This window comes from Haplochromis burtoni, unplaced genomic scaffold (assembly GCF_018398535.1).
Source record: "Haplochromis burtoni strain Fernald_Lab_line unplaced genomic scaffold, NCSU_Asbu1 Contig_249, whole genome shotgun sequence".
Lineage (NCBI taxonomy): Eukaryota > Metazoa > Chordata > Actinopteri > Cichliformes > Cichlidae > Haplochromis > Haplochromis burtoni.
Window position 1 is genome coordinate 450,501 of NW_024582610.1, and position 22,580 is coordinate 473,080.

A 22,580-nucleotide genomic window follows, 5' to 3' on the forward strand; every position below is an offset into this window, starting at 1 on the left:
TTTACAAGCTGTGATGCACGTTACTGTATAGATAAATTTTTTTTTGTCTGGTTTCAGTTAGTCATCACAGCCTTCTGTAATAAAAAAGAGGTGTGCACCTTCTGTAAGACAGGCATATTACATTAATATGTTATGTTAAGATGTGACTGAGCCCGGCCAGGCTGCACGGGCTAGCCTGACCACCAGGCACTTATTGACAAGCCCCTCCCCTGGGCCTGGCTCCAAGCAATGTAACGTGGTCTATAGTTGTACTTTCTTTCCACTTGTGTTTTAATAAATAAACAATTATTGAGAATGGACATTTAATATGTGGTCTTTCATAATGTAAATTCTACCTTTGTTTATTGCTGGCTCCGTGAACAGATTCCACTTCAGAGACGTAACACTAGTGTCACCTGCTGGTGATAATGGCACAATATAGATTCTCTGCTGGGGGCATGCATTTTATATGTGCAGCTTAACTCTGCACTGCAAAAGGAATGCAACAGTTTGCCTTACTTTTAAGTGAAGCAAACTGTTGCGTTGTCACAGGAATGTGCATGTAATAATTTGTTTATTTAGAAAATATATAAAATGTCTGTACTTATTTCTGATCTTGAGAGTTTAACTGTAGCTGTGAGAACACAGAACACACCAGCGATCAAATTAATTTCCCTTTGATCTGCTGAGGTTGCAGACAAACAGAGACAAAGGGAGTTCAATTCAGTTTTATTTATATAGTGCCAAATCACAACAACAGTTTCCTCAAGGGGCTTTATATTGTAAGGTAAACACCTTACAATAATACAAAGAAAATAGAAAAACCCTAACAATCCTATAACCCCCTTATAAGCAAGTGTTTTGGCAACAGTTGGAAGAATAAAATCCCTTTTAACAGGAAGAAACCTCCAACAGAACTAGTCTCATGGATGGACGGCCATCACCATGTTGTGAGGGGAGGCAAACTGGACGAAAGACAGCCAGTGTCATTGTGGATATAGAGAAAGACTAGTGCAGAACATGTATGAGAACAGTGAAACACTGGTGAGGTGTGCAGTAGGAGTGACCGATGGGTTTCAGGTCAGTTCAGGGTGGAGACTGGATTACATTTGTTTGAAGGACAAAGTTAGAGTGGCATGGCTGAGATAGTTTTAACAGAAGAGCAGAAAAAGTCCAGAAGTGCATAAAAGGCATGGTAGATATACTGGATAAATGAGAATATAAAAGAAGAAGACTGAAAATTAATACAGAATGTTCACTGCAAGGTGCAAGCCATTCATAAACCTCAAGAATAGAAGGGCGAGACTGGACTTTGCTAAAAAGAAACAACAACAACAACAAATATAAAACAAAGCTAGTTCAGGAAAAACATTCTTTGGACAGATGAAACCAAGATCAACGTCTACCAGAACAGTGGCAAAAAACCTACACTCACATACAGACTATACTCAGACCAAGTCCTTTGCACTACTTCCTAACTGTACCTGTCAGATGCACTTGTACTCATGTCATAATTTTGTTGTACATGAACAATCACAATAAAGGGCTATTTTATTTTTTCAAGTTGAGCAGCTTGAGCTGTACATTGTTTGCTAACAAAGGCAGTTAATGAGCTAACTGGATGTCAATCTTATCTCTCTCGCCTGTATACAGTATACAATAGAGAATAATTAGTTCATTGTTTCATATCTGAGAATCCTTTTTCTGTCCCACTTCTTTCCTGAATAGTTTAGAAAAGTAAAGTTATTAAGAAGAGTAAGAAGTAAGAAAAACAACAACATGTTCAAGATTTCATGACCACATTAAGCAAAGTATCCCCAGAGAAACACGTTAACAACCAGCAGTAGCAGGGCGTTAACATCGCAGACTATTCTCCAGAGTGACTTCTCCTGGAGGAAGTTTCGTTCACTGCTTTGAATCACTGGAGCTGCCGACTCGGAGCGTGAACTAGACAAACCACAAAGCCACAGAACAACTTTCTTCCAAGTGGATTCTTGCAATCGGTCAGACTCTGAGCTGAGGTTAGAGTCCACTTGGTCAGAGGTGATCTGAAGACTTGAGAGATCCATTCGCGGTTCAAGACTATGTCTGGACCACCAGGTCAGCCTATGCAGCTACACATGAAAAGAGACGAAGAATGAAAAACAGTTATTACAGATTACTAATGATCAAATACATGAATGATTTCAATTTAATTATACATAGTACAATTCAATTTGGTTTGGCTTTCTCTCTTAGGACAAAACAATACAAGTAAAAAAACAAAAACAACTTAAACTTAGAAGCAAATTTAGGAGATAAAAATAAAGTTAGTAGCAAACTTAAGCAGCATCAACAGAGAAGTAAAATAGCAGCATTATACACGACTGTATAAGGTTGTGTCGAGCCAATTATGTTTTGTTTGTACTGAAATGTCTGAGTATTTCTGTGCCATCTTTACAGTGGTAGTGTAGTGGAAGCTACCACTCTAGATGGAAACAATGAACTGTTTGCCAGATGGAAGCGGTTCAAACTGAGAATATCCCAGGAGTGTACTGTCTTTGCTGATACCGTCAGCCTCCTTGACTCCATCCTAGTAATGCACTTTGCTGTCTGCACCACTCTGTGCAGCTCTTTCGTTTCACCAGCAGAACAGCTGGCATACCACACTGTTGCATGAGTCTCCCTGTACACCAACTGCTGCACCTCCACCCACCAGTCTGTCAAGCTAATCAAGTTCGCAGATGACACCACCGTCATTGGGCTCATCTCGGACGGGGACGAGTCTGCCTACAGGAGGGAGGTTGAACGTCTGGTGACCTGGTGCAGCCACAACAACCTGGTGCTGAATGCCCAGAAGACAGTGGAGATTATTGTGGACTTCAGGAAGCACACAGCCCCACTCCCCCCCATCATCCTGACTGACACCCCCATCACCTCTGTGGACTCATTCCGCTTCCTGGGTACCACCATCACCCAGGACCTGAAGTGGGAGCCCACCATCACCTCCGTCATCAAGAAAGCCCAGCAGAGGATGTACTTCCTGAGGCAGCTGAAGAAATTCAACCTGCCAACACGGACGATGATGCAATTCTACACTGCAATCATCGAGTCCATCCTCACCTCCTCCATCACCGTGTGGTACGCTGGAGCCACTATCAGGGACAAACAGAGACTGCAGCGTGTTGTGCGCTCTGCTGAGAAGGTGATTGGCTGCAGACTCCCATCTCTGCAGGACCTGTACACCTCCAGGACACTGGGGCGTGCAGCTCGGATCTCAGCTGACCCTTCTCACCCTGGACACAGTCTGTTTGACCTGCTCCCCTCAGGCAGGAGGCTCCGGTCCATTCGCACCAGAACCTCTCGCCATAAGAACAGTTTCTTCCCCTCTGCTGTTGGACACATGAACAATAACCACATGACTGTCCCCGCCACTAACACATGACCCTACGCTGTGTCACTGCATCATTTCATGTTTGGCACTGATCACCACCTGCACTCATGTATATATCTTTCTACGTAGCACTCATAATTCTTATTCTCATGTATATATCTCATGTATATCTCATGCACATATCTTTCTTTCTACATAGCACTTTAATTCTTATTGTTTGCACTGAAGCACTGCAGCACTTTCTTCATGTTGTAAACCTCAACATCTGGCAATAAACCCCATTCTGATTCTGATTCTGATTCTGAGTCATCAGTATATACTCCCGTAGAACTTCAGCACGAGCTTCTGGCCTCCTTCAACTTTCTAGGAAAGAAGATTCTCTTGTAAACCAAGTCAGCTGTGCAGAGAAGGTGACTCCCAGCTACTTACGGTTCTCCACAATCGCCACTATTTCACCAGAGATAGTTTCTTGACCCTCGACCTCCTGAAGTCAATCCCCTTGATTTTGATGTGTTAAAGATTAGATCATTTTCCTTACACCACTTAGTTGGCTACTCCCCAACCTCACTATATGCTCATGCTCACTAGACATGAGCACTTTTTTCTATGCTCTTTCTACACGAGTGCTTTCTATTTAACATTCACACACACTGGAGAGCAACTTAGGGTTAATATCTTGTCCAAGGATATTTGACCAGTTGCTTTGTGGATGTTGATGCCTTTTAACACAGTCCTCATCTGATGCTGTTGAAGGACAAGTGTGTATTGTCTACTTGGCTAAATGACCAGTCATTCCCCTCCTCTCCTGGTGTCAAAACAGGGAAAGGACCTGTTCAAGATATCAAGCAGTGTAGCATCGTCATCGTCTGGCAGCATTCTGATGGTCTTGTAGTCCATCAGTACCTTAAAGCTCTTCGACATACCGCTGGGATTGTCATTTTCTATGGTTTGCTTTGCTTCCCTGATGCTTCTCTGGAGTTTCTCCTGTGCTGTAGGTTCGTCTGTCCCCTATCCTGAAGGCTGCATGCCTTTTTTTAAGTAGAGCCCTAAAATTACTGTTCAACCATGGCTTTTCAATGAGGAAATAGATTTATTGTTCTTTTTGTTGTATTGTTTTCAGTACAAAACTCTATGTACCCCTAAACTGAACAGACACAGTTTTCCACATAACTCTCACCTGCAAACAATTCCCAGTTCCTTTGATCAAAATGGTCTTGCGCTGTTTTGACTGCAGTTCTTTCAATGCGCACCCACAGTGTATACATTGGGATCAGAATGAGAGGGGTATGATCTGATAGTCCGAGGTGCGCAGGTGTATGCGCCTTATATACTGTCAGTGTATTTGTATAGACCTGATCAAGTATTTTTTTCAGGTCTGTATGTTTAAAGTAACCCATGATGATTCCAGTGATGAACAGCCTTAAATGTATTAAAATCTCACAACTTCAATTTCTGTAGATTAAGAATCCTCAAGGGTTCAATAGTTCATACAGATGAAAGCAAGATTATCTGTTTTGGTGACCCCTAAAGGAAGCAGTCAAAAGAAGGTTGAAATCCACATAATCAAAATGAATTTCTTAACTGCAACTTGGTTACACTTTCCCTTTGCATTTCTTTCTTTCGTTTGTTTTGCAGCAGGAATCATATGTTATATGAACCCTGGATATTGTTCAGTAGACACCTTCTGATTACCACTCCAGAGATCAGAATATAAATAAAATATCATAATATAAGGAATTTTCCTTACATTTTCTTTAGGTATTGGGGCAGTGGCCAGGCTTACAGCAACAATGATGAGGCATGTGAGAGCCAACAGGATGAGAGCAAAGTACAAGTAGTGGACATCAGCTAGGACTGCAGGCCGGTGATCAGGCTGACCACAGGAAGGAGGTGAATAGGAGAACTCCAGAACCATTCGGATCAGTCCTATCACTAGTCCAGCCATCAGACCCCAGAATGCACCCTGAGACAGAGGACATACACAACGCGTTAGATGCTGAATAATTTGGAACTGGCAAAGAAAAAAAAAAACCCAAGTTATTAAGGTTTCTGCTTGTTTTTAAAATTGTGTTTACATATCTATTATTTTCTTTTAAATTCTCTGTCAAAGTGATTTCATACTGCTTTAGTAATGTTGAAGATTTGAGAGGCCCAGTCAACGACTGGTGGTGTTCTATTGTGTATTTTTCTATCCAGTATGTTTTCACTGTATTGGCTGTATTTTTGGGGTCATTGTCATGCTGAAAAATGAAGCTGCTGTTAATCAGATACTTTCAAAAATCTCGAACACCACTGGCTGAAATGCAGCTCCCAGCCATGGCCCGAACCTTGGTATCATCGTAACAGCATCAGGAAACTTCAACAGTGACTGCACTAAAAAAACGAAAGAGCTCTAAATGAAATTAAGAGGAGACAGGACATATCTCTATATATCAACTTGCAAGAATCTCAAGACTAGGGAATGGCACACACACACACACACACACACACACTGGAGAGTAGTCTGAGGATGGATTTGCACATGAAAGCCATCCTACACGTCCTCTTCCAATCACAAGATTAGGATAGATAAGATTAGAAAATGAGTACATCAAATGTTTAGCAGTTTGGAGACAAAGCTAGAGTTGAGATATGTAGAGTTGGAATAGTGGATATGTTGGATAAAGGATGCTGAATATGGAGCTGCCAGGCAGGAGGAAAAGAGGAAGACTTCAGAGGACATTTGTGAATGTAGTGAAGGTGTCAGTTGGTTTAACATAAGAGGATGCAAGGGATAGAATGACACAGGGACCAATACAATTGAATTGGATTGAATCTGAAGAGGCAGACATACCTGCTCGTTGGCTCGTGGCCAAAAGATAGCCATTAGGAATAGAGCAGTAATGGGAGGTGCTAAAAAGCTGGTCACTGACTGAATATAGTCAAACAGCTGTCCACTATTGGCTGTCTGGACAACAGGAATCCACAGCAGACTAAGACACACCAAGACGAGGATGAACACCCTGAAAACACACGCATTATTGTTATTATCCATCCATCTATTCATCCATCCATTTATTGTCTGCTTCTTATCCTTATCAGGGTCATGGAGGGCTGGAGCCTATCCCAGCTACTATAGGACGAGCAGCGTGGTATACCTTGGACATATTGCCAGTCTGGTACAGGGCTAACACAGAGAGACAAACAACCATTTGACTTCCATTCACACCAAAGGGCAACTTAAAATTTTCGATTAACCTAGCCCCACCAATGACTGTAGAAAAGATGGAAGATATAGATAAGATAGTCAAGATTTCCTGTTTGCAGGAGCTGCCATGCTGCACTTTTGGAGCCAGAGTCGGCGCAGTACACTTTTTCACATAGTCTGACTCCTTCAGCTCTGCTGCTAAAACTGTGACTGACAGTTCATTAAATCAACAGAAAATACAACCACATCACTATAATTAACAAGACACATCTTAACATCTTATAGTTCTATAGAACATCTAACGTCACTCTGTAATCCCTTTTGTTAATTCGTTGCTAGTTAAGTAGCGATGCTACGCACCTGTGTTACTTTTGGAGTCTATATGTTTAAATGATTCCTTAGTTTTCTTTTTTTAATCCTATTTTAGTCCGACTCCACAGGGGCCCAGAGTTACTATTAATAGCACAATTATCTAGAAATTAAATGTTGTCCTTTGAAATTTTAACTGATGATAATATAAAAATGAAGATTTAAACAGTTTCAGATCCATTGCATACTCAGAGCACTCTACAGCGGAAACATGAAAACTTAACTTAAACTCCTTAAAGATGAGGGAAGAGATGGGAACTGGAGAGGTCTCAGGGTCACCAGCTGATACAGTTGCCAAAGGTACAACTAGCGGTTTTGCAACATCTGAGGAAATGTCATCTCTGCTGTGGTACATGGGTTTGTTGCTTCCAGTCAGGGGTCTTTAACCTCATAATCAGGTTCACATGCCTTCTTTTTGACCACCTAAGGTCCTGAGAAACAAGCCTTCTTGCCAGGTGACATTAAGGACTAGGACACTGCTATCTTATCATACCAATGTTACATTGACGCCTGGGCAGATGATAGGACCTGCAACTAAAAGGGCTGTGTGCTCTCTAAATTTTGAAACATAATCCAGAACATCAGTTTTGATTATGCCCCCAGACTGTGCCCAAAAAGTGATTCCTGTATGGCAAACACAACCATTGGCACTTCCTCATCCAAGTATTTACTTGTGTTTAAGCAGTATTTCTGTAACTTTGATCCAAGGATTTGGTGCCACTGCTCTAGAGCTCCTTGATACTGAGGATGATAAGCATTAGCTGCTATATGTTTGATTCCTGAGCTCCAAAAGGTAGTACAAAACTTTGTTAAGGTATTAATGACCAGAGGTGCGGAGATCCTCCTGAATGGACCAGCTTCTGGGAAATGTGTAGCAGCACACTTTAACATTAGCAGAAATTGATGTCCAGTTTTTGTCTTTAGGCAATGGGCCCACACAGTCCACGATCACACATTCAAATGGTTCACTCACAGCTGGGATCAGGTGAAGAAGAGCAGAAAAAACACAGTTTTTTGGTCTTCATACCTGTGGAAGTGGGAGGAGTCTTGGTGATTGCACCACTTCCACAGGTATGCACTCACGTAACAAACTTACCCTAAACAAATAGCATGCTAACTAAACAAAAGATCATGACCAGATGCCATCAACAAGAACATACCCAAACATGCAAACTTCCCTAGATCCTGCCTTATCCACATTTCACCTGTCTATGTCTATGTGCAGGATTACATAAAAAAGAATAAAGTAAAACAAAAAAGCAGCATGATACCACATTTAATACTCTCTAGGTCATTTTGAAAATCTGGTGATGCCGTTTGGTCTTACTAATGCCCCTGCTGTCTTTCAGGCACTGGTGAATGATGTTCGCAGAGATTTTCTGAATATTTTTGTCTATCTTGATAACATACTAATATTCTCCAAATTCCTTCAGGAGCATCAAGTTCACATTCGTGCAGTCCTCCAACATCTCTTGGAAAACAGGTTATATGTCAAGGCTGAGAAATGTGGATTTTACTAAACATCTGTTTCATTCCTCGGATACATTCTGGCAGGGGGGCAGATGAAGACTGACCCAGCAAAGGTTCAATCAGTTAAGGAGTGGCCATGACCTACCTAACATAAATATCTTCAACAGTTTCTCGGCTTTTCCAACTTCTATCACCACTTCATTTGCAACTATAGTCAGGTAGCAGCACCTCTTACACAGCTCACATCCACTGAAGTCCCGTTCATCTGGTCCCCTGAGGCTGAAGCCGCCTTCACCAAATTGAAGTATCTGTTTTCATCAGCACCAGTCCTAATTCACCTAGACACTAAACCATTCATAGTTGAGGTTGACATCTCTGAGATTGCAACTATACTTCTGCCCACCTGTAAGATTGGTTACATTACTTGGGATGTGGAGGAGGCCATTAGCCAAGCTCTTGTGTGGGAGACTTTAGATAAGGATGTCCGGGATTATTCGGCCGCATGCACCATCTTTGCACGGAACAAAAATAAAACTCAACGTCCTTCAGTTCTGCTTCAACCAATCGTCCATTCCCAGTCAGCCTTGATCCCACATTGCTTTAGGTTTTGTTAGCGGCCTGCCTGTTTCCTCCAGAAAGTCGACCATTTTGACTGATGTTGACAGGTTCTCCAAATCCAAGCACTTCATCGCCCTAAAAAAAACTTCCCACAGCATCCCAGACGGCTAACATCCTGGTGGATCATGTGTTTAGCCTGTACGGCATCCTGACTGAGATCGTGTCAGACAGAGGACCACAGTTCACCTCCCAGGTTTTGAAAACATTCTGTTCAGCCCTTGGAGCCAAACCCAGTCTGGCTCTGATTAATACTACTGTAATGGTCCAGGTGAGTCGTCTGGATTTTCCCATGGTGTCCCTGTGTGTCCTCCTCTGGGCAGAGCCCTGGTGAGTACATTTGCTACTTGCACCTGTTGGAGATCCAGGCTAATCTAAGGCAGTATTTAAGACCAGCCCCGACATCTGTTCTTCGCCAGTTCGTAGACTAACCACATGTTAGTGGCAGGACGCCTTTGTCTCTAGTGCTTAGTTCTTTGTAAACTTACCTTGTTCTCTTGTGCCCTCAATAGCCTCTTGGATCACCTCTTCCATTGCCTGCAGAACGCATACCCCCCTGGACGTTGGTCACCTTCTCTAGGACTCCACTCACAGCCTCTCTCACACAGACTCACTATTCACCACCTGCCTGCTCTCCTACATTCATAGCTCTGCATCTCTGGGTCATTCAGGTTGGACTCACTCCACTCCACTTTATCGGACACTCACCCAGCCAACACTACCTCCCCCACTGTCAAGTAAGCCATAGACTCCATCTGTTTCACCATCCCCCACGTCCAGATTCCACACCAAACATTCATTCCCTGTGCCTTAGTTTTACACTCTGTCGCTCAATAAAATTTGTGAGAACATCTTACTTTTGCTTCCTGTATTTGAATCTGTTTATAGGTCCCCATACCAATTCTGGCCTCTGGGCTCTTCAACCTCATGTTACTAATTTGCTCAATTGAAAACTGTATTTAGGGTAAGTATAGCTTTGGTATTAATGTTGTAGAACATCTGAGTTTTGTATTGGTTTTGTATTGTATTGTCAATCTTACCTTCCAACTATCATAAGTTCCAACTCAGAAGCTTTAGGCCTGGCTTTGTGGTAGAGGTCCAGTGTAAACAGAGTAGAGCTGCTATTAAAAATGGAAGTCAGGGATGACATTAGAGCAGCTAACATCACTGCCAACATCAGACCACGAAGTCCTGTGAAGAAGAAAAAAATGATGGCACATCATTTTATAAAACCTGCTTATTGTCAGATGTTGCCATGCAAAAAGAACATAGATTTTTCTATTCTACAAATCTGTAAAAGACTGTCTACTACTGACAGGGTGAGGAAACTGTCTTCCTGTTGTGCCATCTTCTTGGGATGTGGCCTGTAGCTGACATCGCCCGTTACATGAAACTTGGCCTTCAATTTAGAGATGGTTCTGGGGGCTCATTCCAAATAATGAAGAGCATGCACGTGACTGCTGATGTGATTTGGTGCTATTTAAAAAAGAATTGAAATAAATCGAATTGAACCTGGTTCTATGGAAGACCAGCTCCAGGTTGGTACGGTCCCTATTGAGATTAGTCAAATGTGGCATGCTGAGTGCTGTAGCAGGGTCCCTGCTTACAGTTGCTTTTAATTAGGCCCCAGTCGCACACCTGATTGTCAGCAACTTGGGTACCAGAAGCTCAAAAGAAGAGTCAATAGCAGAATAAGCTGTTTAGTATTGACAGAGAAGATTGGGTTTGATTCTACTGCTCAATCCATAAATACATTCTCCCTACAATTGTGGCACCATTTAAGGGGAAATAAACACAATTTCAACAGTTTAAGATTTCTTGCCAAGAGGCATTGTTAAAACACAGATATAACTGAGCAAACAAAAATGTTCTTACTTCTTGTGCCATACATAGATAGATAGATAGATAGGTGTGTGTGTGTGTGTGTGTGTGTTACTATACTTGTGGGGACCAACAGTCACTTGTGAAGAAAGTGCCTGTCCTCACGGTCCTCAGTTTTCAAACTTTAAAATGTGGTCTTAGTGTCAGGGTTACTATTAGGTTATGGTAAGGTTTAGGCTAAGGGTTAGGGTTAAGCATTCCTTTTTGATAGTTAGAGTTAGGGTAAGCAGGTAGGGAAAGCATTATGTCAGTTCGATTTTTAGATGTCTTCACTAAGATATCAAAATGAGTGTGTGTGTATGTGTGTGTCTTACCCACAGGCATTAGCTCTATTACTAGTTTAGGGTAAGCAATGTTAGAGCAACCAACTGAAGCACCACACACACTTTGACAGATATCTGGATCCACACAACCAACCTCATCTACAAATAAAGAAGAAAACAAAGGTGGGGCTGAAACAAATAACAATTTAGTTTATATTAAATGAGACAAAACACCACAGATGTGTTACCTACAATTACCCACTCCATTAACATGAATTGAAAGTGTCAACAAACGTAAAAATGTGATAATTTTTCCAACGTAAAGTTAAGTGGAGACCTGCTTAGAATGGTGTCATAGTGTAGGTTTGTTGAAAAAGGAGTTGCAAACAATCTCTTTAAACCAATAATAACAATAATAAGAGATGCATCATCTGTTATAATATATATAATAATATCAAGGTAATCAAAATGGTATTATATAAGTATGCATATAGAACAATATTAAAAAACATTTCACATAACATTCCCACTTTGAGAGGTATACTACTGACTTGGGAATAGTGCTTGACTTATCATTCCTGGCATCACAACGAAGAACATAGGGAGCAGTTTGAGATAGCCACCCAACACGCTGCCGGCTTTAGCATGAGACAAAGATTTGGCTGACAGAGACCTTTGGACTATAACCTGAAGAAAAAACACACACCAGCATAAACATATAATCATTTTTATCCATCATTGCATTACACATTTTGTACTTTTGTAATGTTCAACTTTACATTTGCAAACCTTCTATATTATTTATACACAATAAGTAACACAAATATAAGTAATAGTAATAAATACTGTATTAAAATATGCAAGTGTGTGTGCACACAGATTCTAGTTTTAATGATAATAGTAGAGAACTAAACACTCAAAAATGTGATTACACTTCTACAGTCAGTGCGTGCAAACCTCACAAATGCATCAGGTCTCATAAAGCTGGTAACATTAGCAAGCTGTTGACAAGTTTAGTGAAAGTCTATCACATTCAGAAGGGGAAATGTGATTTTCAGCTGCCTAGCTTGTGGGTTATCTGTCATTGCCCAGTTATATAAGGCTAGTAGAGAACACAGACATGATTATATGAATCAGTTCTCATTTTTATTAATGTTGGTTAATGATTAAGAGTAACTATTGGCAAGCTGGCCTTTACAGGTGTATGCATCCCTGTGTCTTAACTGTAGTTCAGATAATGTACTTTTGTATATTCTTGTTGTGTTTTGTTTTTCATTATAGCATTTTCTGAAATATTGTTGTGGTTTCTGGTTTGTGAAGTGTCAACATTACATGACATTACAATACAGTTAAACACTGTTAATTGTATTGACCAATAATTCTTGTCATAGTCTTTGTAGATGATCTTTTTTCCCTGACATAAGCAAAATGATAACTGAACAAAAACTAATGGACAATGACACTTGACACAATTGAGATGAAGATGTACTGGAGAGATTCTCATCTCTCCGATCAGAAGTAATTACGTTTTGTAGAAAAGCAGGATAGGTTTGGAAGTGATGCAATGAGAAGTAAAACAGCGTTATGCAGTAAGAATATTTCATCGCCAAATTACTGTGAGAATGATCAATAGAGGTGATAGTCTCAAAAAACGGATAACAAATAACTTTTTGAGTCTAAAAAATATGTTTGAATTCAAATAAGTAATGAAATTCACGGAATTTTTTAATGTTAAAAAAGGGAGGGGGTGTTTCATATTTAGTGTTGTAACACAGGGACAAATGACTGTGATCCTCTCTCTCTCATTGTCTACATCAGCTCGTCAAAGTACTCCTTCTTCCTCAAAAAACTCTGTTCACTTGTTTCCATCTCTATCCTTAATTAATGAAACCGTTTACATGTCTGCTCCAGCTCAGTCTCTTTGGCTACCCAACGGATACAAGTCCTTTCCTTCTTCCTTAGTATCCCACCTCACATACAATTCCTTATAAGCATTTCTTTGTGCGGTATGCCGAATTTCCCAGTACTCATGTCTACTTTCTTCATCTGCCTATCCAACTTTTTCTTTGGTAACTTCTTCCTTTGAATACTTTGCTTTACTTCCTCATTCCACCACCAAGTCTCCTTGTACTCTTTCCTCTGCCTACACCCCACTCAGTAAATAAACCCCTCAAAAGTTGTTAAAACATAACCAGATGATGCTCGCCTCCAGCTAGTTTTTCCTAACTGAAAACTTTGGAAGACGAGTGAAGTACAGGCAAAGATTTCCTCACAAACCAGCCTGAATCTATACTCAGAGCAAGTCTTTTCTTTGCACCACTTTTGAGCACTTTGCAATTATTTTGTTCTCTAATGTGTGCCTTTCTCTTATTTCTTTTTATAGATTTCTCTTCTTTTGTATATATCCCTCTTGATGATATATATTTACTATTTGCTATTTATTCCTCCTGTCTACTATTTATATTCTATTGTGGCGCAGTTGGTGTGGAGCACCCACAATTTTCTTGTACATGTACAATGACAATAAAGGGCTATTCTATTCTATAGTCCCTGAATTTATAGTTTCTACTCTCACTTCCACATCTGTGACTTTTCTTTACTCATGCTGCCTCTTCCACTTCACCTCTTTCTTTTGGCCAACAGTAGCACAGTTTCCACTGGCACCCTGTTGGCGGACATTGTTAACCTGGGCCACAACCAATCCAGCATAGAAATTTCATTATAGATGATCTGCGTGTTTTATTTGGCCATGTTTTTATGCCTAATGCCCTTCTTGATCCAACTGTTCCCATTTATCTGAGCTTGAGACTGGCATTAAGAGTACACTGACTTGTTAGAAATTAAAACTGTTAAAACTGAGGTTGCCCTAAATATCTTAGCAGCATATCTCTAACTAGAGATATGCTGCTCCAGAGACTCTGGATGGCATTACCTTGGCTATAGCAGGTAATACTCATTTTTGACCAAGTATGCAAATGCTGCCTTTTGTCATTTACATTCAAACCTGAGAAGGAAGAATGTTATAAAGAGTTCAAGGTGTGTTTTGAGGAATTAAAATCAGTTGCATTATTTATTTGTATTGGGACATATTTTTTAGACTCACAAAGACGAATGTTATCAGTTTTTGAGACCGCCACCTCCAGGATCATTCCCACAGCAGTGTGCCGCTACAATAACATTACTACACCATGCTGAATTTTAGTGTAGATCAAATCACCTGATCTGTGCACCAGACCCATGTAGCCAGTACGGTGAGCCCAAACAGTAGACCTGGCCAGGGTAAATCCCCTGTTACAGGGTCTCTGAACATGTGGAAAGCATCACTACGGGGTAAGTGGCAGGTGGTGTTGGGAACAGTCACATTGGGAATACTTGACATGTAACGATCCATAAGGCCCTCATACCAGCCCACCTTGGAGAATGCTGGAAAATGTACAATGACTTTTACAATTTTATAACTTCACTTATTAACTAATAAATATTATGACATGTAGATGTGGAAGCCTTCAGTGAGGATAACTGGATGCAAAGAAACAGTTTTCTATTTTTTGATTGATACTTAACTTGAAACATTTCGGCCAATAACACCTTTTAATCCAAACTTTCAGTACTATGTAAGTCATGTAATTAAGAACCCATGATTGTGTTTGTGTATCTGTATAAGTCTGTGTACCATACCTATGAACATTAAGGCAAAAGCTCCTCCAACCATGATCAAAGTCTGGAGAGCATCAGTGTAGATCACAGCTGCCAAACCACCTACATAAATACAGATTTTTATATTATTGTCAGATTGTCTGTGTTAGGGTAATAGTGTTATTTAGACCGTTTTCAACATAAATAATTTAGCAAATTCTTATTTCAAAAACAGTTGAACTAGGTGAGTGTGGCGGGGTGTGGTTTGTGGCGCGGCTGTGGGGGAGGCTGACACACCTGAGCTCGATCAGCTCATCACCCTATGTCAAATGTGCCAGGACCTGAGGTTGATGTTGCTGTTGTTGTTGTTGTGTGGCTGTAGCTGAAATGCTGCAGCCAATTGTTGGGAGAGCAGCAACCAGGAATAAAGAAGTGTGTAAAGAGCAAAATATGTGGTCGGGTCCATCATTCCTGTCACAGTGAGTTACTAAATACAAACTGCACTCTGAGCACTGAACAAACATGGTAACATTTTCATTTCCCTTAAAATCATAATTACAGACACTTTGAAAAACAGTAGATGACAATGTTTCATCATCACCCCTTGTTGACTTTAAGTTAGCATTTAATACAATTGTTCTCCAGCAGCTGGTGAGGAAACTCAGCTCCCTGGGTATCAGCACCCCCATGTGTAACTGGCTGCTGGACTTCCTGAATGTTAGTAAGAGAGGGAAACAGCCTCCATCACACCCACCCACACATGCAGTGTCTTGGGGTAGAGGTGTGTCACCAAGGTGCAGGGGAGGGATTCCTCCTCTGTCACCTTCTGGCCTCCTGTGCCTCATTTTTATTCCACAACATAGACATCCACATTACTCACACTCTCATAACACATACATATAGGGCCTTGGGGGTGGGCGTGCTATACGGCGTCCAGAGGATGGTCTGTGTATTCAACCTCACCTCTGGTGCCCACCTCTCAATTTAAATGCATGTAGACACTGAGGGTTCCTGGGCCGTGGTGTCACCTGCTGCTCTCTGGCAGCCCCTCCCATGTTTTAAATGCACTTTAGAACAACACGCAGCAACACTACACATGAGAGACAGGGAGAGGTATGGGGTCTTCACACTCCCGTTCTCTCCGCCATCGGGGCAGGGGGCTGGGAGGAGGAATTGGCCGTCTGTTTGGGGTCTGGGATGCTGGGCCTCCCTGCTGCTGCAGGACTGTCCCCACCCCAGGAAAAAGGGTAACTTCTCCTGGGTCTTGGGGTGGATTGCCCCTCTGGGGGCAATGGTGCCAGGACCTGGGGTATAGAGTATGTTTGGCGAGTGTCAGTGTGTGTACAGTGTCCATTTTTGTTTGTCTCCACGCCTGCGGGATCGTCACTGCAGCCCCCTGTGGCTTCTGCACCGTGGCTGCTGGGTGACCCCACGTCTGCTTTTCCCATGCGCCGGGGTCAGCAAACTACTGGACTGGTTAGGCACAGCTCATTTTTTCACAACACTGAATGTGACCATGGGCTACTGGCAGATTGCCTTGTCTGCAGCGTCCAGGAAAAAATAGGCACTTTGCAGCGCCTCATGAACCGAGTACTGCAACCGCACACTTTGTATACTGACGCCTATCTGGAACACATCATCATCCATAGCAACACCTGGGCGGAGCATATTCAGTGGTTGCGGTCCTGGATTTCCTGAGGCAGGTGAAGCACATGGCCAACACAAAGAAGTGTGCGGCTGGACGGAGGGAGGTACAGTATCTGGGGAACCACTTGGGACGTGAGAAACCCCTGCTCTTAACTTCTCCCTCCCTTTTTGTGCTGTGGAGCAGAGGCCTGAGGGCCATTTTGCCCTAGCAGGAAGGGGGGTTGACTGCCCTGTGGTTTACATCAGGTGGGTATAATATTGTGGAAAAGAAGTGTCTGACGATCCCATGGACAGTCGACTCTTCATTACTAACTCCAGAAAGCCCTTTGCTTAGACACTTGGATTAATGTCTCCAGTGTTGTGTTTGGTACTCATCAGCATCATTCCTGCTATAGTATATTATAGTCTTGTGATATTTTGTTGATTAAAAATTGATTAAACCAAAAAGAATTATGACTAAAAAGTTTGACATTTTGGTCAAGAGACTAACTAAATCAAAATTTGCTGGGATACTGGGATACTGCATGTGGGATAAAAAAATTGGTTCTCGTCCAGAAAAACCCATCAGATAAAAAACTGATGTAATTTATTTTAAATGATGGCAAACAGTTATGCTGTTGAAAGCTTGCACTGACATAACTTTTAACATTAATACTAAAAACAGTCAAAACGTGTTTGTGTTTTACCTGCCACAGTGTAGACAGCAGTCACCAGCAACAGTATGACTGTAGACAGATACAGATTCCACCCAAATGACACCTGGATAAACAATGCCCCGGAAAAAATGTCTGTCTGGGAAACACACACACACACGCACACACAGGTAATGTGGCTACTGTATCATATTAAGATCATTTATATTTTTGAAAAAAAAATAAATGTCTTACTGATATTTTGGTGAAAATGTAGAGAATAAGTGACAGAACAGACATGTATATGCGTATCCTCTGGCCTCCAAAGCGTTTGGCCAGGTATTCAGGCATTGTTACCACTTCAGCAGAGATGTAAACGGGGACAAATATCCAACCCAGAGCTACCAGAACCCACGATGCCTACAGAAACACACAGAAACACAAAATGTTGCACTGAGACATTGTCCGTATTGTCAAAAGTAAATATAACAGTTGTTCATGTTTTTCACTTTTGGACATTGCAAAGTTTTAAATAGCACAAATGAAGAAGTACCAAACAAGCGTCTACTGGGAGTTTTCGCCCTATTTACATAGCATATCTAAATCTTTAGTCTTGCAGTGATCCAGCTCGGACAGTCGCATATTTAGATAGTTGAATACAACCTGTTCATAGTCAACTAGTGTTAACTGATTTAACTGATTTTGGTGTAAAAAGAAACCCCAAAACATATAATGTTACAACCAACACAATGAAGATGTAGAAATACTCGGAGCAACTCTTAAAAGTTGCATTGAAACAAAAAGCAATAGTTAAATGAATAATTTCTGTGGTGCATGTACACATAGTTTTTCATCGTTGTTCTGTCTTATATCAAGGCTGGACTACTATAATTCCCTGTAATCATGTTGTCCTAAATGTTTTCTGAAAACCCTTCAGTTGATCCAAAATACTTAACTGAGAATACTTCCAGGGACAAGAAGAAAAAAAAAAATCATATTTCTCCCATATTAGCTTCATTGCCACCCGATTGAATCACAAACTGATTATGAAATGATTGTCCTTACAAAGAAACTACTGAATGATCATGTTGTTATTTTAAATCCTGCATGCAGTGCCCAACAGGGTGTGTGTGTGTCTGAGTGTGTGTGTGTGCATCTCTTACGTTCCATTCAAATCCCCCAACAGCGATTCCTCCAGCTGCTCCTGTCCCTGCTAGACCAATAAATAAACCACTGCCAACATTACTGGACATCAGAGAGGCTCCAATCTGTAGTGGAACAGAGATAATAGACAATAACAACAAAAGCTTTTAGAATACTTACTTAAAATACTTACAACTACATAATAACATTTTTAAATGACAGCCTGTGAATGCACTTCAGTCATATTTAGTTTATACAGAAAATCAACACAATTCCTACCATAACTTGAAATATCAAATGTTATAATTTAGTATTTCTCATTCTTATTTTAATTTTAACAAAGTTTTGTCTTCAGTCAGTCTCCAGGGTGGATGTCAAGAGATTTATTCTAAAAGACACTTCTTCAGCTGAGAGTCAGAGAGTGGAGACACACACGCTGCAGTTTTTACTTGCAAGGGCGGTCACAGAGCGCTCACATCGGAGTGGGGGCCCTGTGAAGTGCGCTCTGTTACCGCTCTGGTCTTTATTTATATACAAAAGTAGGTGCATTCGTTTATCACATTGGAATGTGGATGTGTATATGTGCGTGTGCATGTCTCCCTATGTTTTTATTTCTTTTGCTTATCTTAATTGTACAGCACCTTGGTCAACAGTTGTTGTTTTAAATGTGCTATACAAATAAATTTGACTTTGACTTAAGTCTGTTGTTTATTGTAAATAGAAAGTCCCTTGCATTAGAACATTGGCTGTGTGTGTGTCGTACAGGGTCCTCATAGCACAGGCGTGTGACAATCGATTTGAAATCAAGAGCTTTATATGATGCACAACAGTCAATCGTTTGTTACTCACAGGCCACCAAGTCACTGAACGACCAGCCAAGAAGTACCCCCCAACAGTGCTGCGATTGACACGCATTGATGACTATAGCAAGGACAAAAGATTAGAATAATACAGTTTTAAAACAACACCAAAGATTGATCTGGTGCAAAATATAGTAAATACATTTACAATCATGCTGCACATTTCTACATCAGAAAACTCAATTAGCTGGGTCAAAAAAAAATCTGTTTATTTTTTACAAGGATGAACTCTCTGTAGAACATCCAAGAATCATTTTCTAGTAAATGGAGAAATGCACTCATAATGACTATAGTTAATTAAACACGTAGAAAAAAACATGTAAAAATAATTTTATTTTTCTATATAAACATGTTTAGTATGGATTTGTACAGAACTTTCTTGTATTTTTTACACATAAAGGAACAAACAAATCAAGCTTAAATTAGCTTTGGTATAAACTGTTTAGTGATTCAAATGTAAATATGAAATTAGTTTAGTCTCTTCTTACCCAGATTCCAACCACCATGACAATTATAAAGTAGACAACAACAATAGCAATGTCAGCAGCACCCATAGTGAGAGCTGTGCTGGGAGCTGCAGTGGTGGGCAGGGGGCTGCCATCTGAATATAAAATAGACAACAGAACCTCTGTGTGGTGAGTAAAGTAAAAGCAAGTAAAGCAAAATTTTATTTATATAGCACCTATCAAGATAAAAATAAAAGAGTGCTTCACAGAAGCTAAAACATAAAAAGAAAAATTAACCAAAAATAAGGTTAATGAAATATAATTTCAGTACATTTGTTTCTTTTGGTTAAATTACGTTATTTACCTGTGTGGGCTTTAATTTATTTTTCAGGCCCCTTAATTATGTCACCTTCTCACATCGGAGGAATTTTAGGCCAATGTTCTTTACAGTGTTGTGCTTCAGTTCATTGAGGTTTGTGGGCATTCATTTATGCACAGCTTTCTTAAGATCTTATCATAGCATTTCGAGTTGGGGTCTGGACTTTACCTGGGCCATTGCAATACCTTAATTCTTTCCTTTTGTCAATCTGTGGTGTGGTCTGGGGTGTGGTGTCAAGGGAGGCCTGCTGAGGATGCTCACTTTGCTCTCTAGGGAGGTCCATGTGGTAGCTCTCAGCTTCCCCACGATCATTCCCAGCTGGTGTTGGACTCCACCAGGGCTGCCCTTTGTCACTGATTTGATTCATAATTTTTAAGGACAGAATTTCTTGACGGAGCCAGGTGGTGGAAGGCTTACAGTCTGGTTGGCTTAGAATTGCATCTCTGCTTTTTGCAGATGATGTGGTTCTGTTAGCTGCATCAAGTGGTGGCCTTCAGCTTACAACGGAGTGGTTTGCAGCCAAGTGTGAAGCATTGCAATGACACTTAGTGCCTCCAAATCTGAAGCCATGGTCCTCAGCCAGAAAAGACGGGAACTTGAGTATCTTGCAGTCTTGCTCAAAAGTGAGGGGAAAGCAAGAGATTGACAGATGGATTGGGGTGGCGTCTGCAGTGGTGTGGACGCTGTGCCCGTCATGTTGAAGAGAGCTGAGCACAAAAGCAAAGCTGTCGTCTGGTGCCTGTGTGTGTGTGTGTGTGTTTCCTCTACTCTGACTTCCTCTGATCAAAAGTAAAAGTAAATTTTTAATTGGTAATTGCAAACTGGCCATGTTGTGCTTGTAGATAAAGTCCTATAAGTACACAGAATAAAGTATTTCAGTATTAAATTATGCTATACAAAGGCCTTTTTGTCAGTTTGCAAATCCTTAAAAAACCCAGTCTGACAGCTTTCACTCCTACACAAGTAGATACTCTGTGGTGCTTGAAAGCTTGTGAGCCCTAATAAAAGAATAAATACATAAATAAACAGACGTAAAATACCTGCATTTAAAAAATGAATTAATATGCTTTTTTGAGGGAAATGATATAGTGCAGTCCATTAAGTGGATGAACTGTATGAATCTATGCTTTGACTGTAACCAGTGTGTAAAAATGTTGGTAGATATTATTGAAGAAGTCTCAGTACTTTAGACAGTGTAAATGGTAAAAGCAATCGTTTTGAATCTATTCCACTTTTCTCCAGCTTTCTTTGGTTTCATTGTCCTTATAATAACCCTCGGTCAAAGGTCTTTAAAGAAAAGATTCAACTATTGTGGTGACAGACTGTAGAGGTTGAAAGTAGCTAAATTAACTGTATAAAAAACTCCTGAACTTTAAGTGTTATAAGCTGCTTCTCTGATTTTTGTTGACCATTTCATGCTCTGCAAAGCTGCATACAAAACTATTTTTGTTTCAATTAAATAAAGCGTTCTGTATATAGAAGAACAAATTTAATTAAAACAAAAAAGCTTTTACCTGTTGTAAAACTGGTAGACATGTTGATTCCACTCTCCCAGACAATGATCACACGACGTTTATTTTACAGTTTTTCATATGTATGAATCCTCTGACTGAAACAGTTTTGTTTTTCCTTCCTCTGAACCTGACAAAGGTATGTGCATCTGTGCACTCAGCTGGTCAATGATTAATAAGTTCGTTAATGAGACTGTCAAACTCCACTGGTTAGCTATTATATCTTGACAACAGACATACGTATCTATCACAGGTCAATTGGGATTACCTATGGTCTCTATGACACAAGAAAACTGGTGCTTTTCCCGAGGAGTTTGAGTGCTCGAGTAGAAAAGTGCCATATAAGAACTAGTCCACTTCCCATATTTTGAACCTGTCTGTTGCATGGTACTTTGTTATTCCTTTGCATCCTACTGATGTTTAACTGAATAAAAATTGTTTGGGAGTCTGGAAGCATCTTGTACTTTTATATATCCTTTGAGCATAATTGACTCAGGAATGGCTCTTCCTGCTTGGTAATGCTAATCTTAGCAAGTCTGATGTGAATTGAAGCACCTGCAACTAAGCATCAGTAAAGTGGGGAGTTGGTGCTGGATTTCATAACTTTTATTGAAGTTGCTTTTTTTTCTTCATTTAAAAAATAAAAAAATAAAATAAAAAAGACACAATAGTTACTTATACAGCAGAATTGCAGCTTTCGACCAGAAAAATCTGTTTTATGAGTTTGCAGTGACCAGTGCCATCTTCTGAAGTATGCTTTTGTAGTCTGCACTACATCAGTTTTGTTTTCCAAAAACTGGAAATGAGTCTTGAACTTGAGAAAAGGTTAAAATTCCTGTCAGCATCCACAAACATATGTGAAAAGTAGAAAATTAGAAGGTGATGCATTTGTACTGTACGCAGCATTTCACTCAGTGTTGCTGTGATTTGCTTTTTCATTGCACTGCTGGCAAATTTTCAATAAATCAATTCTGGCAACCATCCGACTTTCCTGCTGTCTAACAAAAATACTTGTTAATGTCATTAACAATAATTTTTAACACTAAATTACACAGAAATACAATGTTTTTGCACATTTTGTGGCATGTGTAAATAAATGACATTATTAGGAGCTAGGCTCCTTCCAGGCTATTTTTTTAAAAAAGGACACATAAACCTTTGTAAACATAAGAACCATATGACACAGCTA

The 22,580-nt window shown here is 40.4% G+C and overlaps 1 protein-coding gene across 1 annotated transcript; it reads right to left on the reverse strand.

Moving 5' to 3' along the window:
* Window positions 1–12: 12 nt before the first annotated feature.
* Window positions 13–22,548, reverse strand: slc5a9 (solute carrier family 5 member 9). Its single transcript, XM_005938394.3, has 14 exons — window positions 21,395–22,548; window positions 19,544–19,656; window positions 19,045–19,116; window positions 18,216–18,320; window positions 17,308–17,472; window positions 17,107–17,212; window positions 14,816–14,896; window positions 14,355–14,560; window positions 11,689–11,824; window positions 11,189–11,296; window positions 10,034–10,184; window positions 6,186–6,354; window positions 5,100–5,315; window positions 13–2,093 (listed from the first exon to the last, which is right to left on the reverse strand). The coding sequence occupies exons 1-14, from the start codon at window positions 21,414–21,416 to the stop codon at window positions 1,782–1,784; spliced, it is 1,962 nt and encodes a 653-aa protein (XP_005938456.1). The 5' UTR covers window positions 21,417–22,548; the 3' UTR covers window positions 13–1,781.
* Between the last annotated feature and the right edge of the window lie 32 nt (window positions 22,549–22,580).

Bases quoted from the DNA above. Each gene is read 5' to 3' on its own strand.
- slc5a9 (XM_005938394.3), bottom strand. From the start codon at position 21,416: ATGTCTACCAGTTTTACAACAG. The intron at 19,657-21,394 runs GTAAAAGCTTTT...TTTTATATTCAG, and splicing joins GTCTACCAGTTTTACAACAG to ATGGCAGCCCCCTGCCCACC. The intron at 14,897-17,106 runs GTAAAACACAAA...GTATTTATGTAG, and splicing joins TGCTGTCTACACTGTGGCAG to GTGGTTTGGCAGCTGTGATC.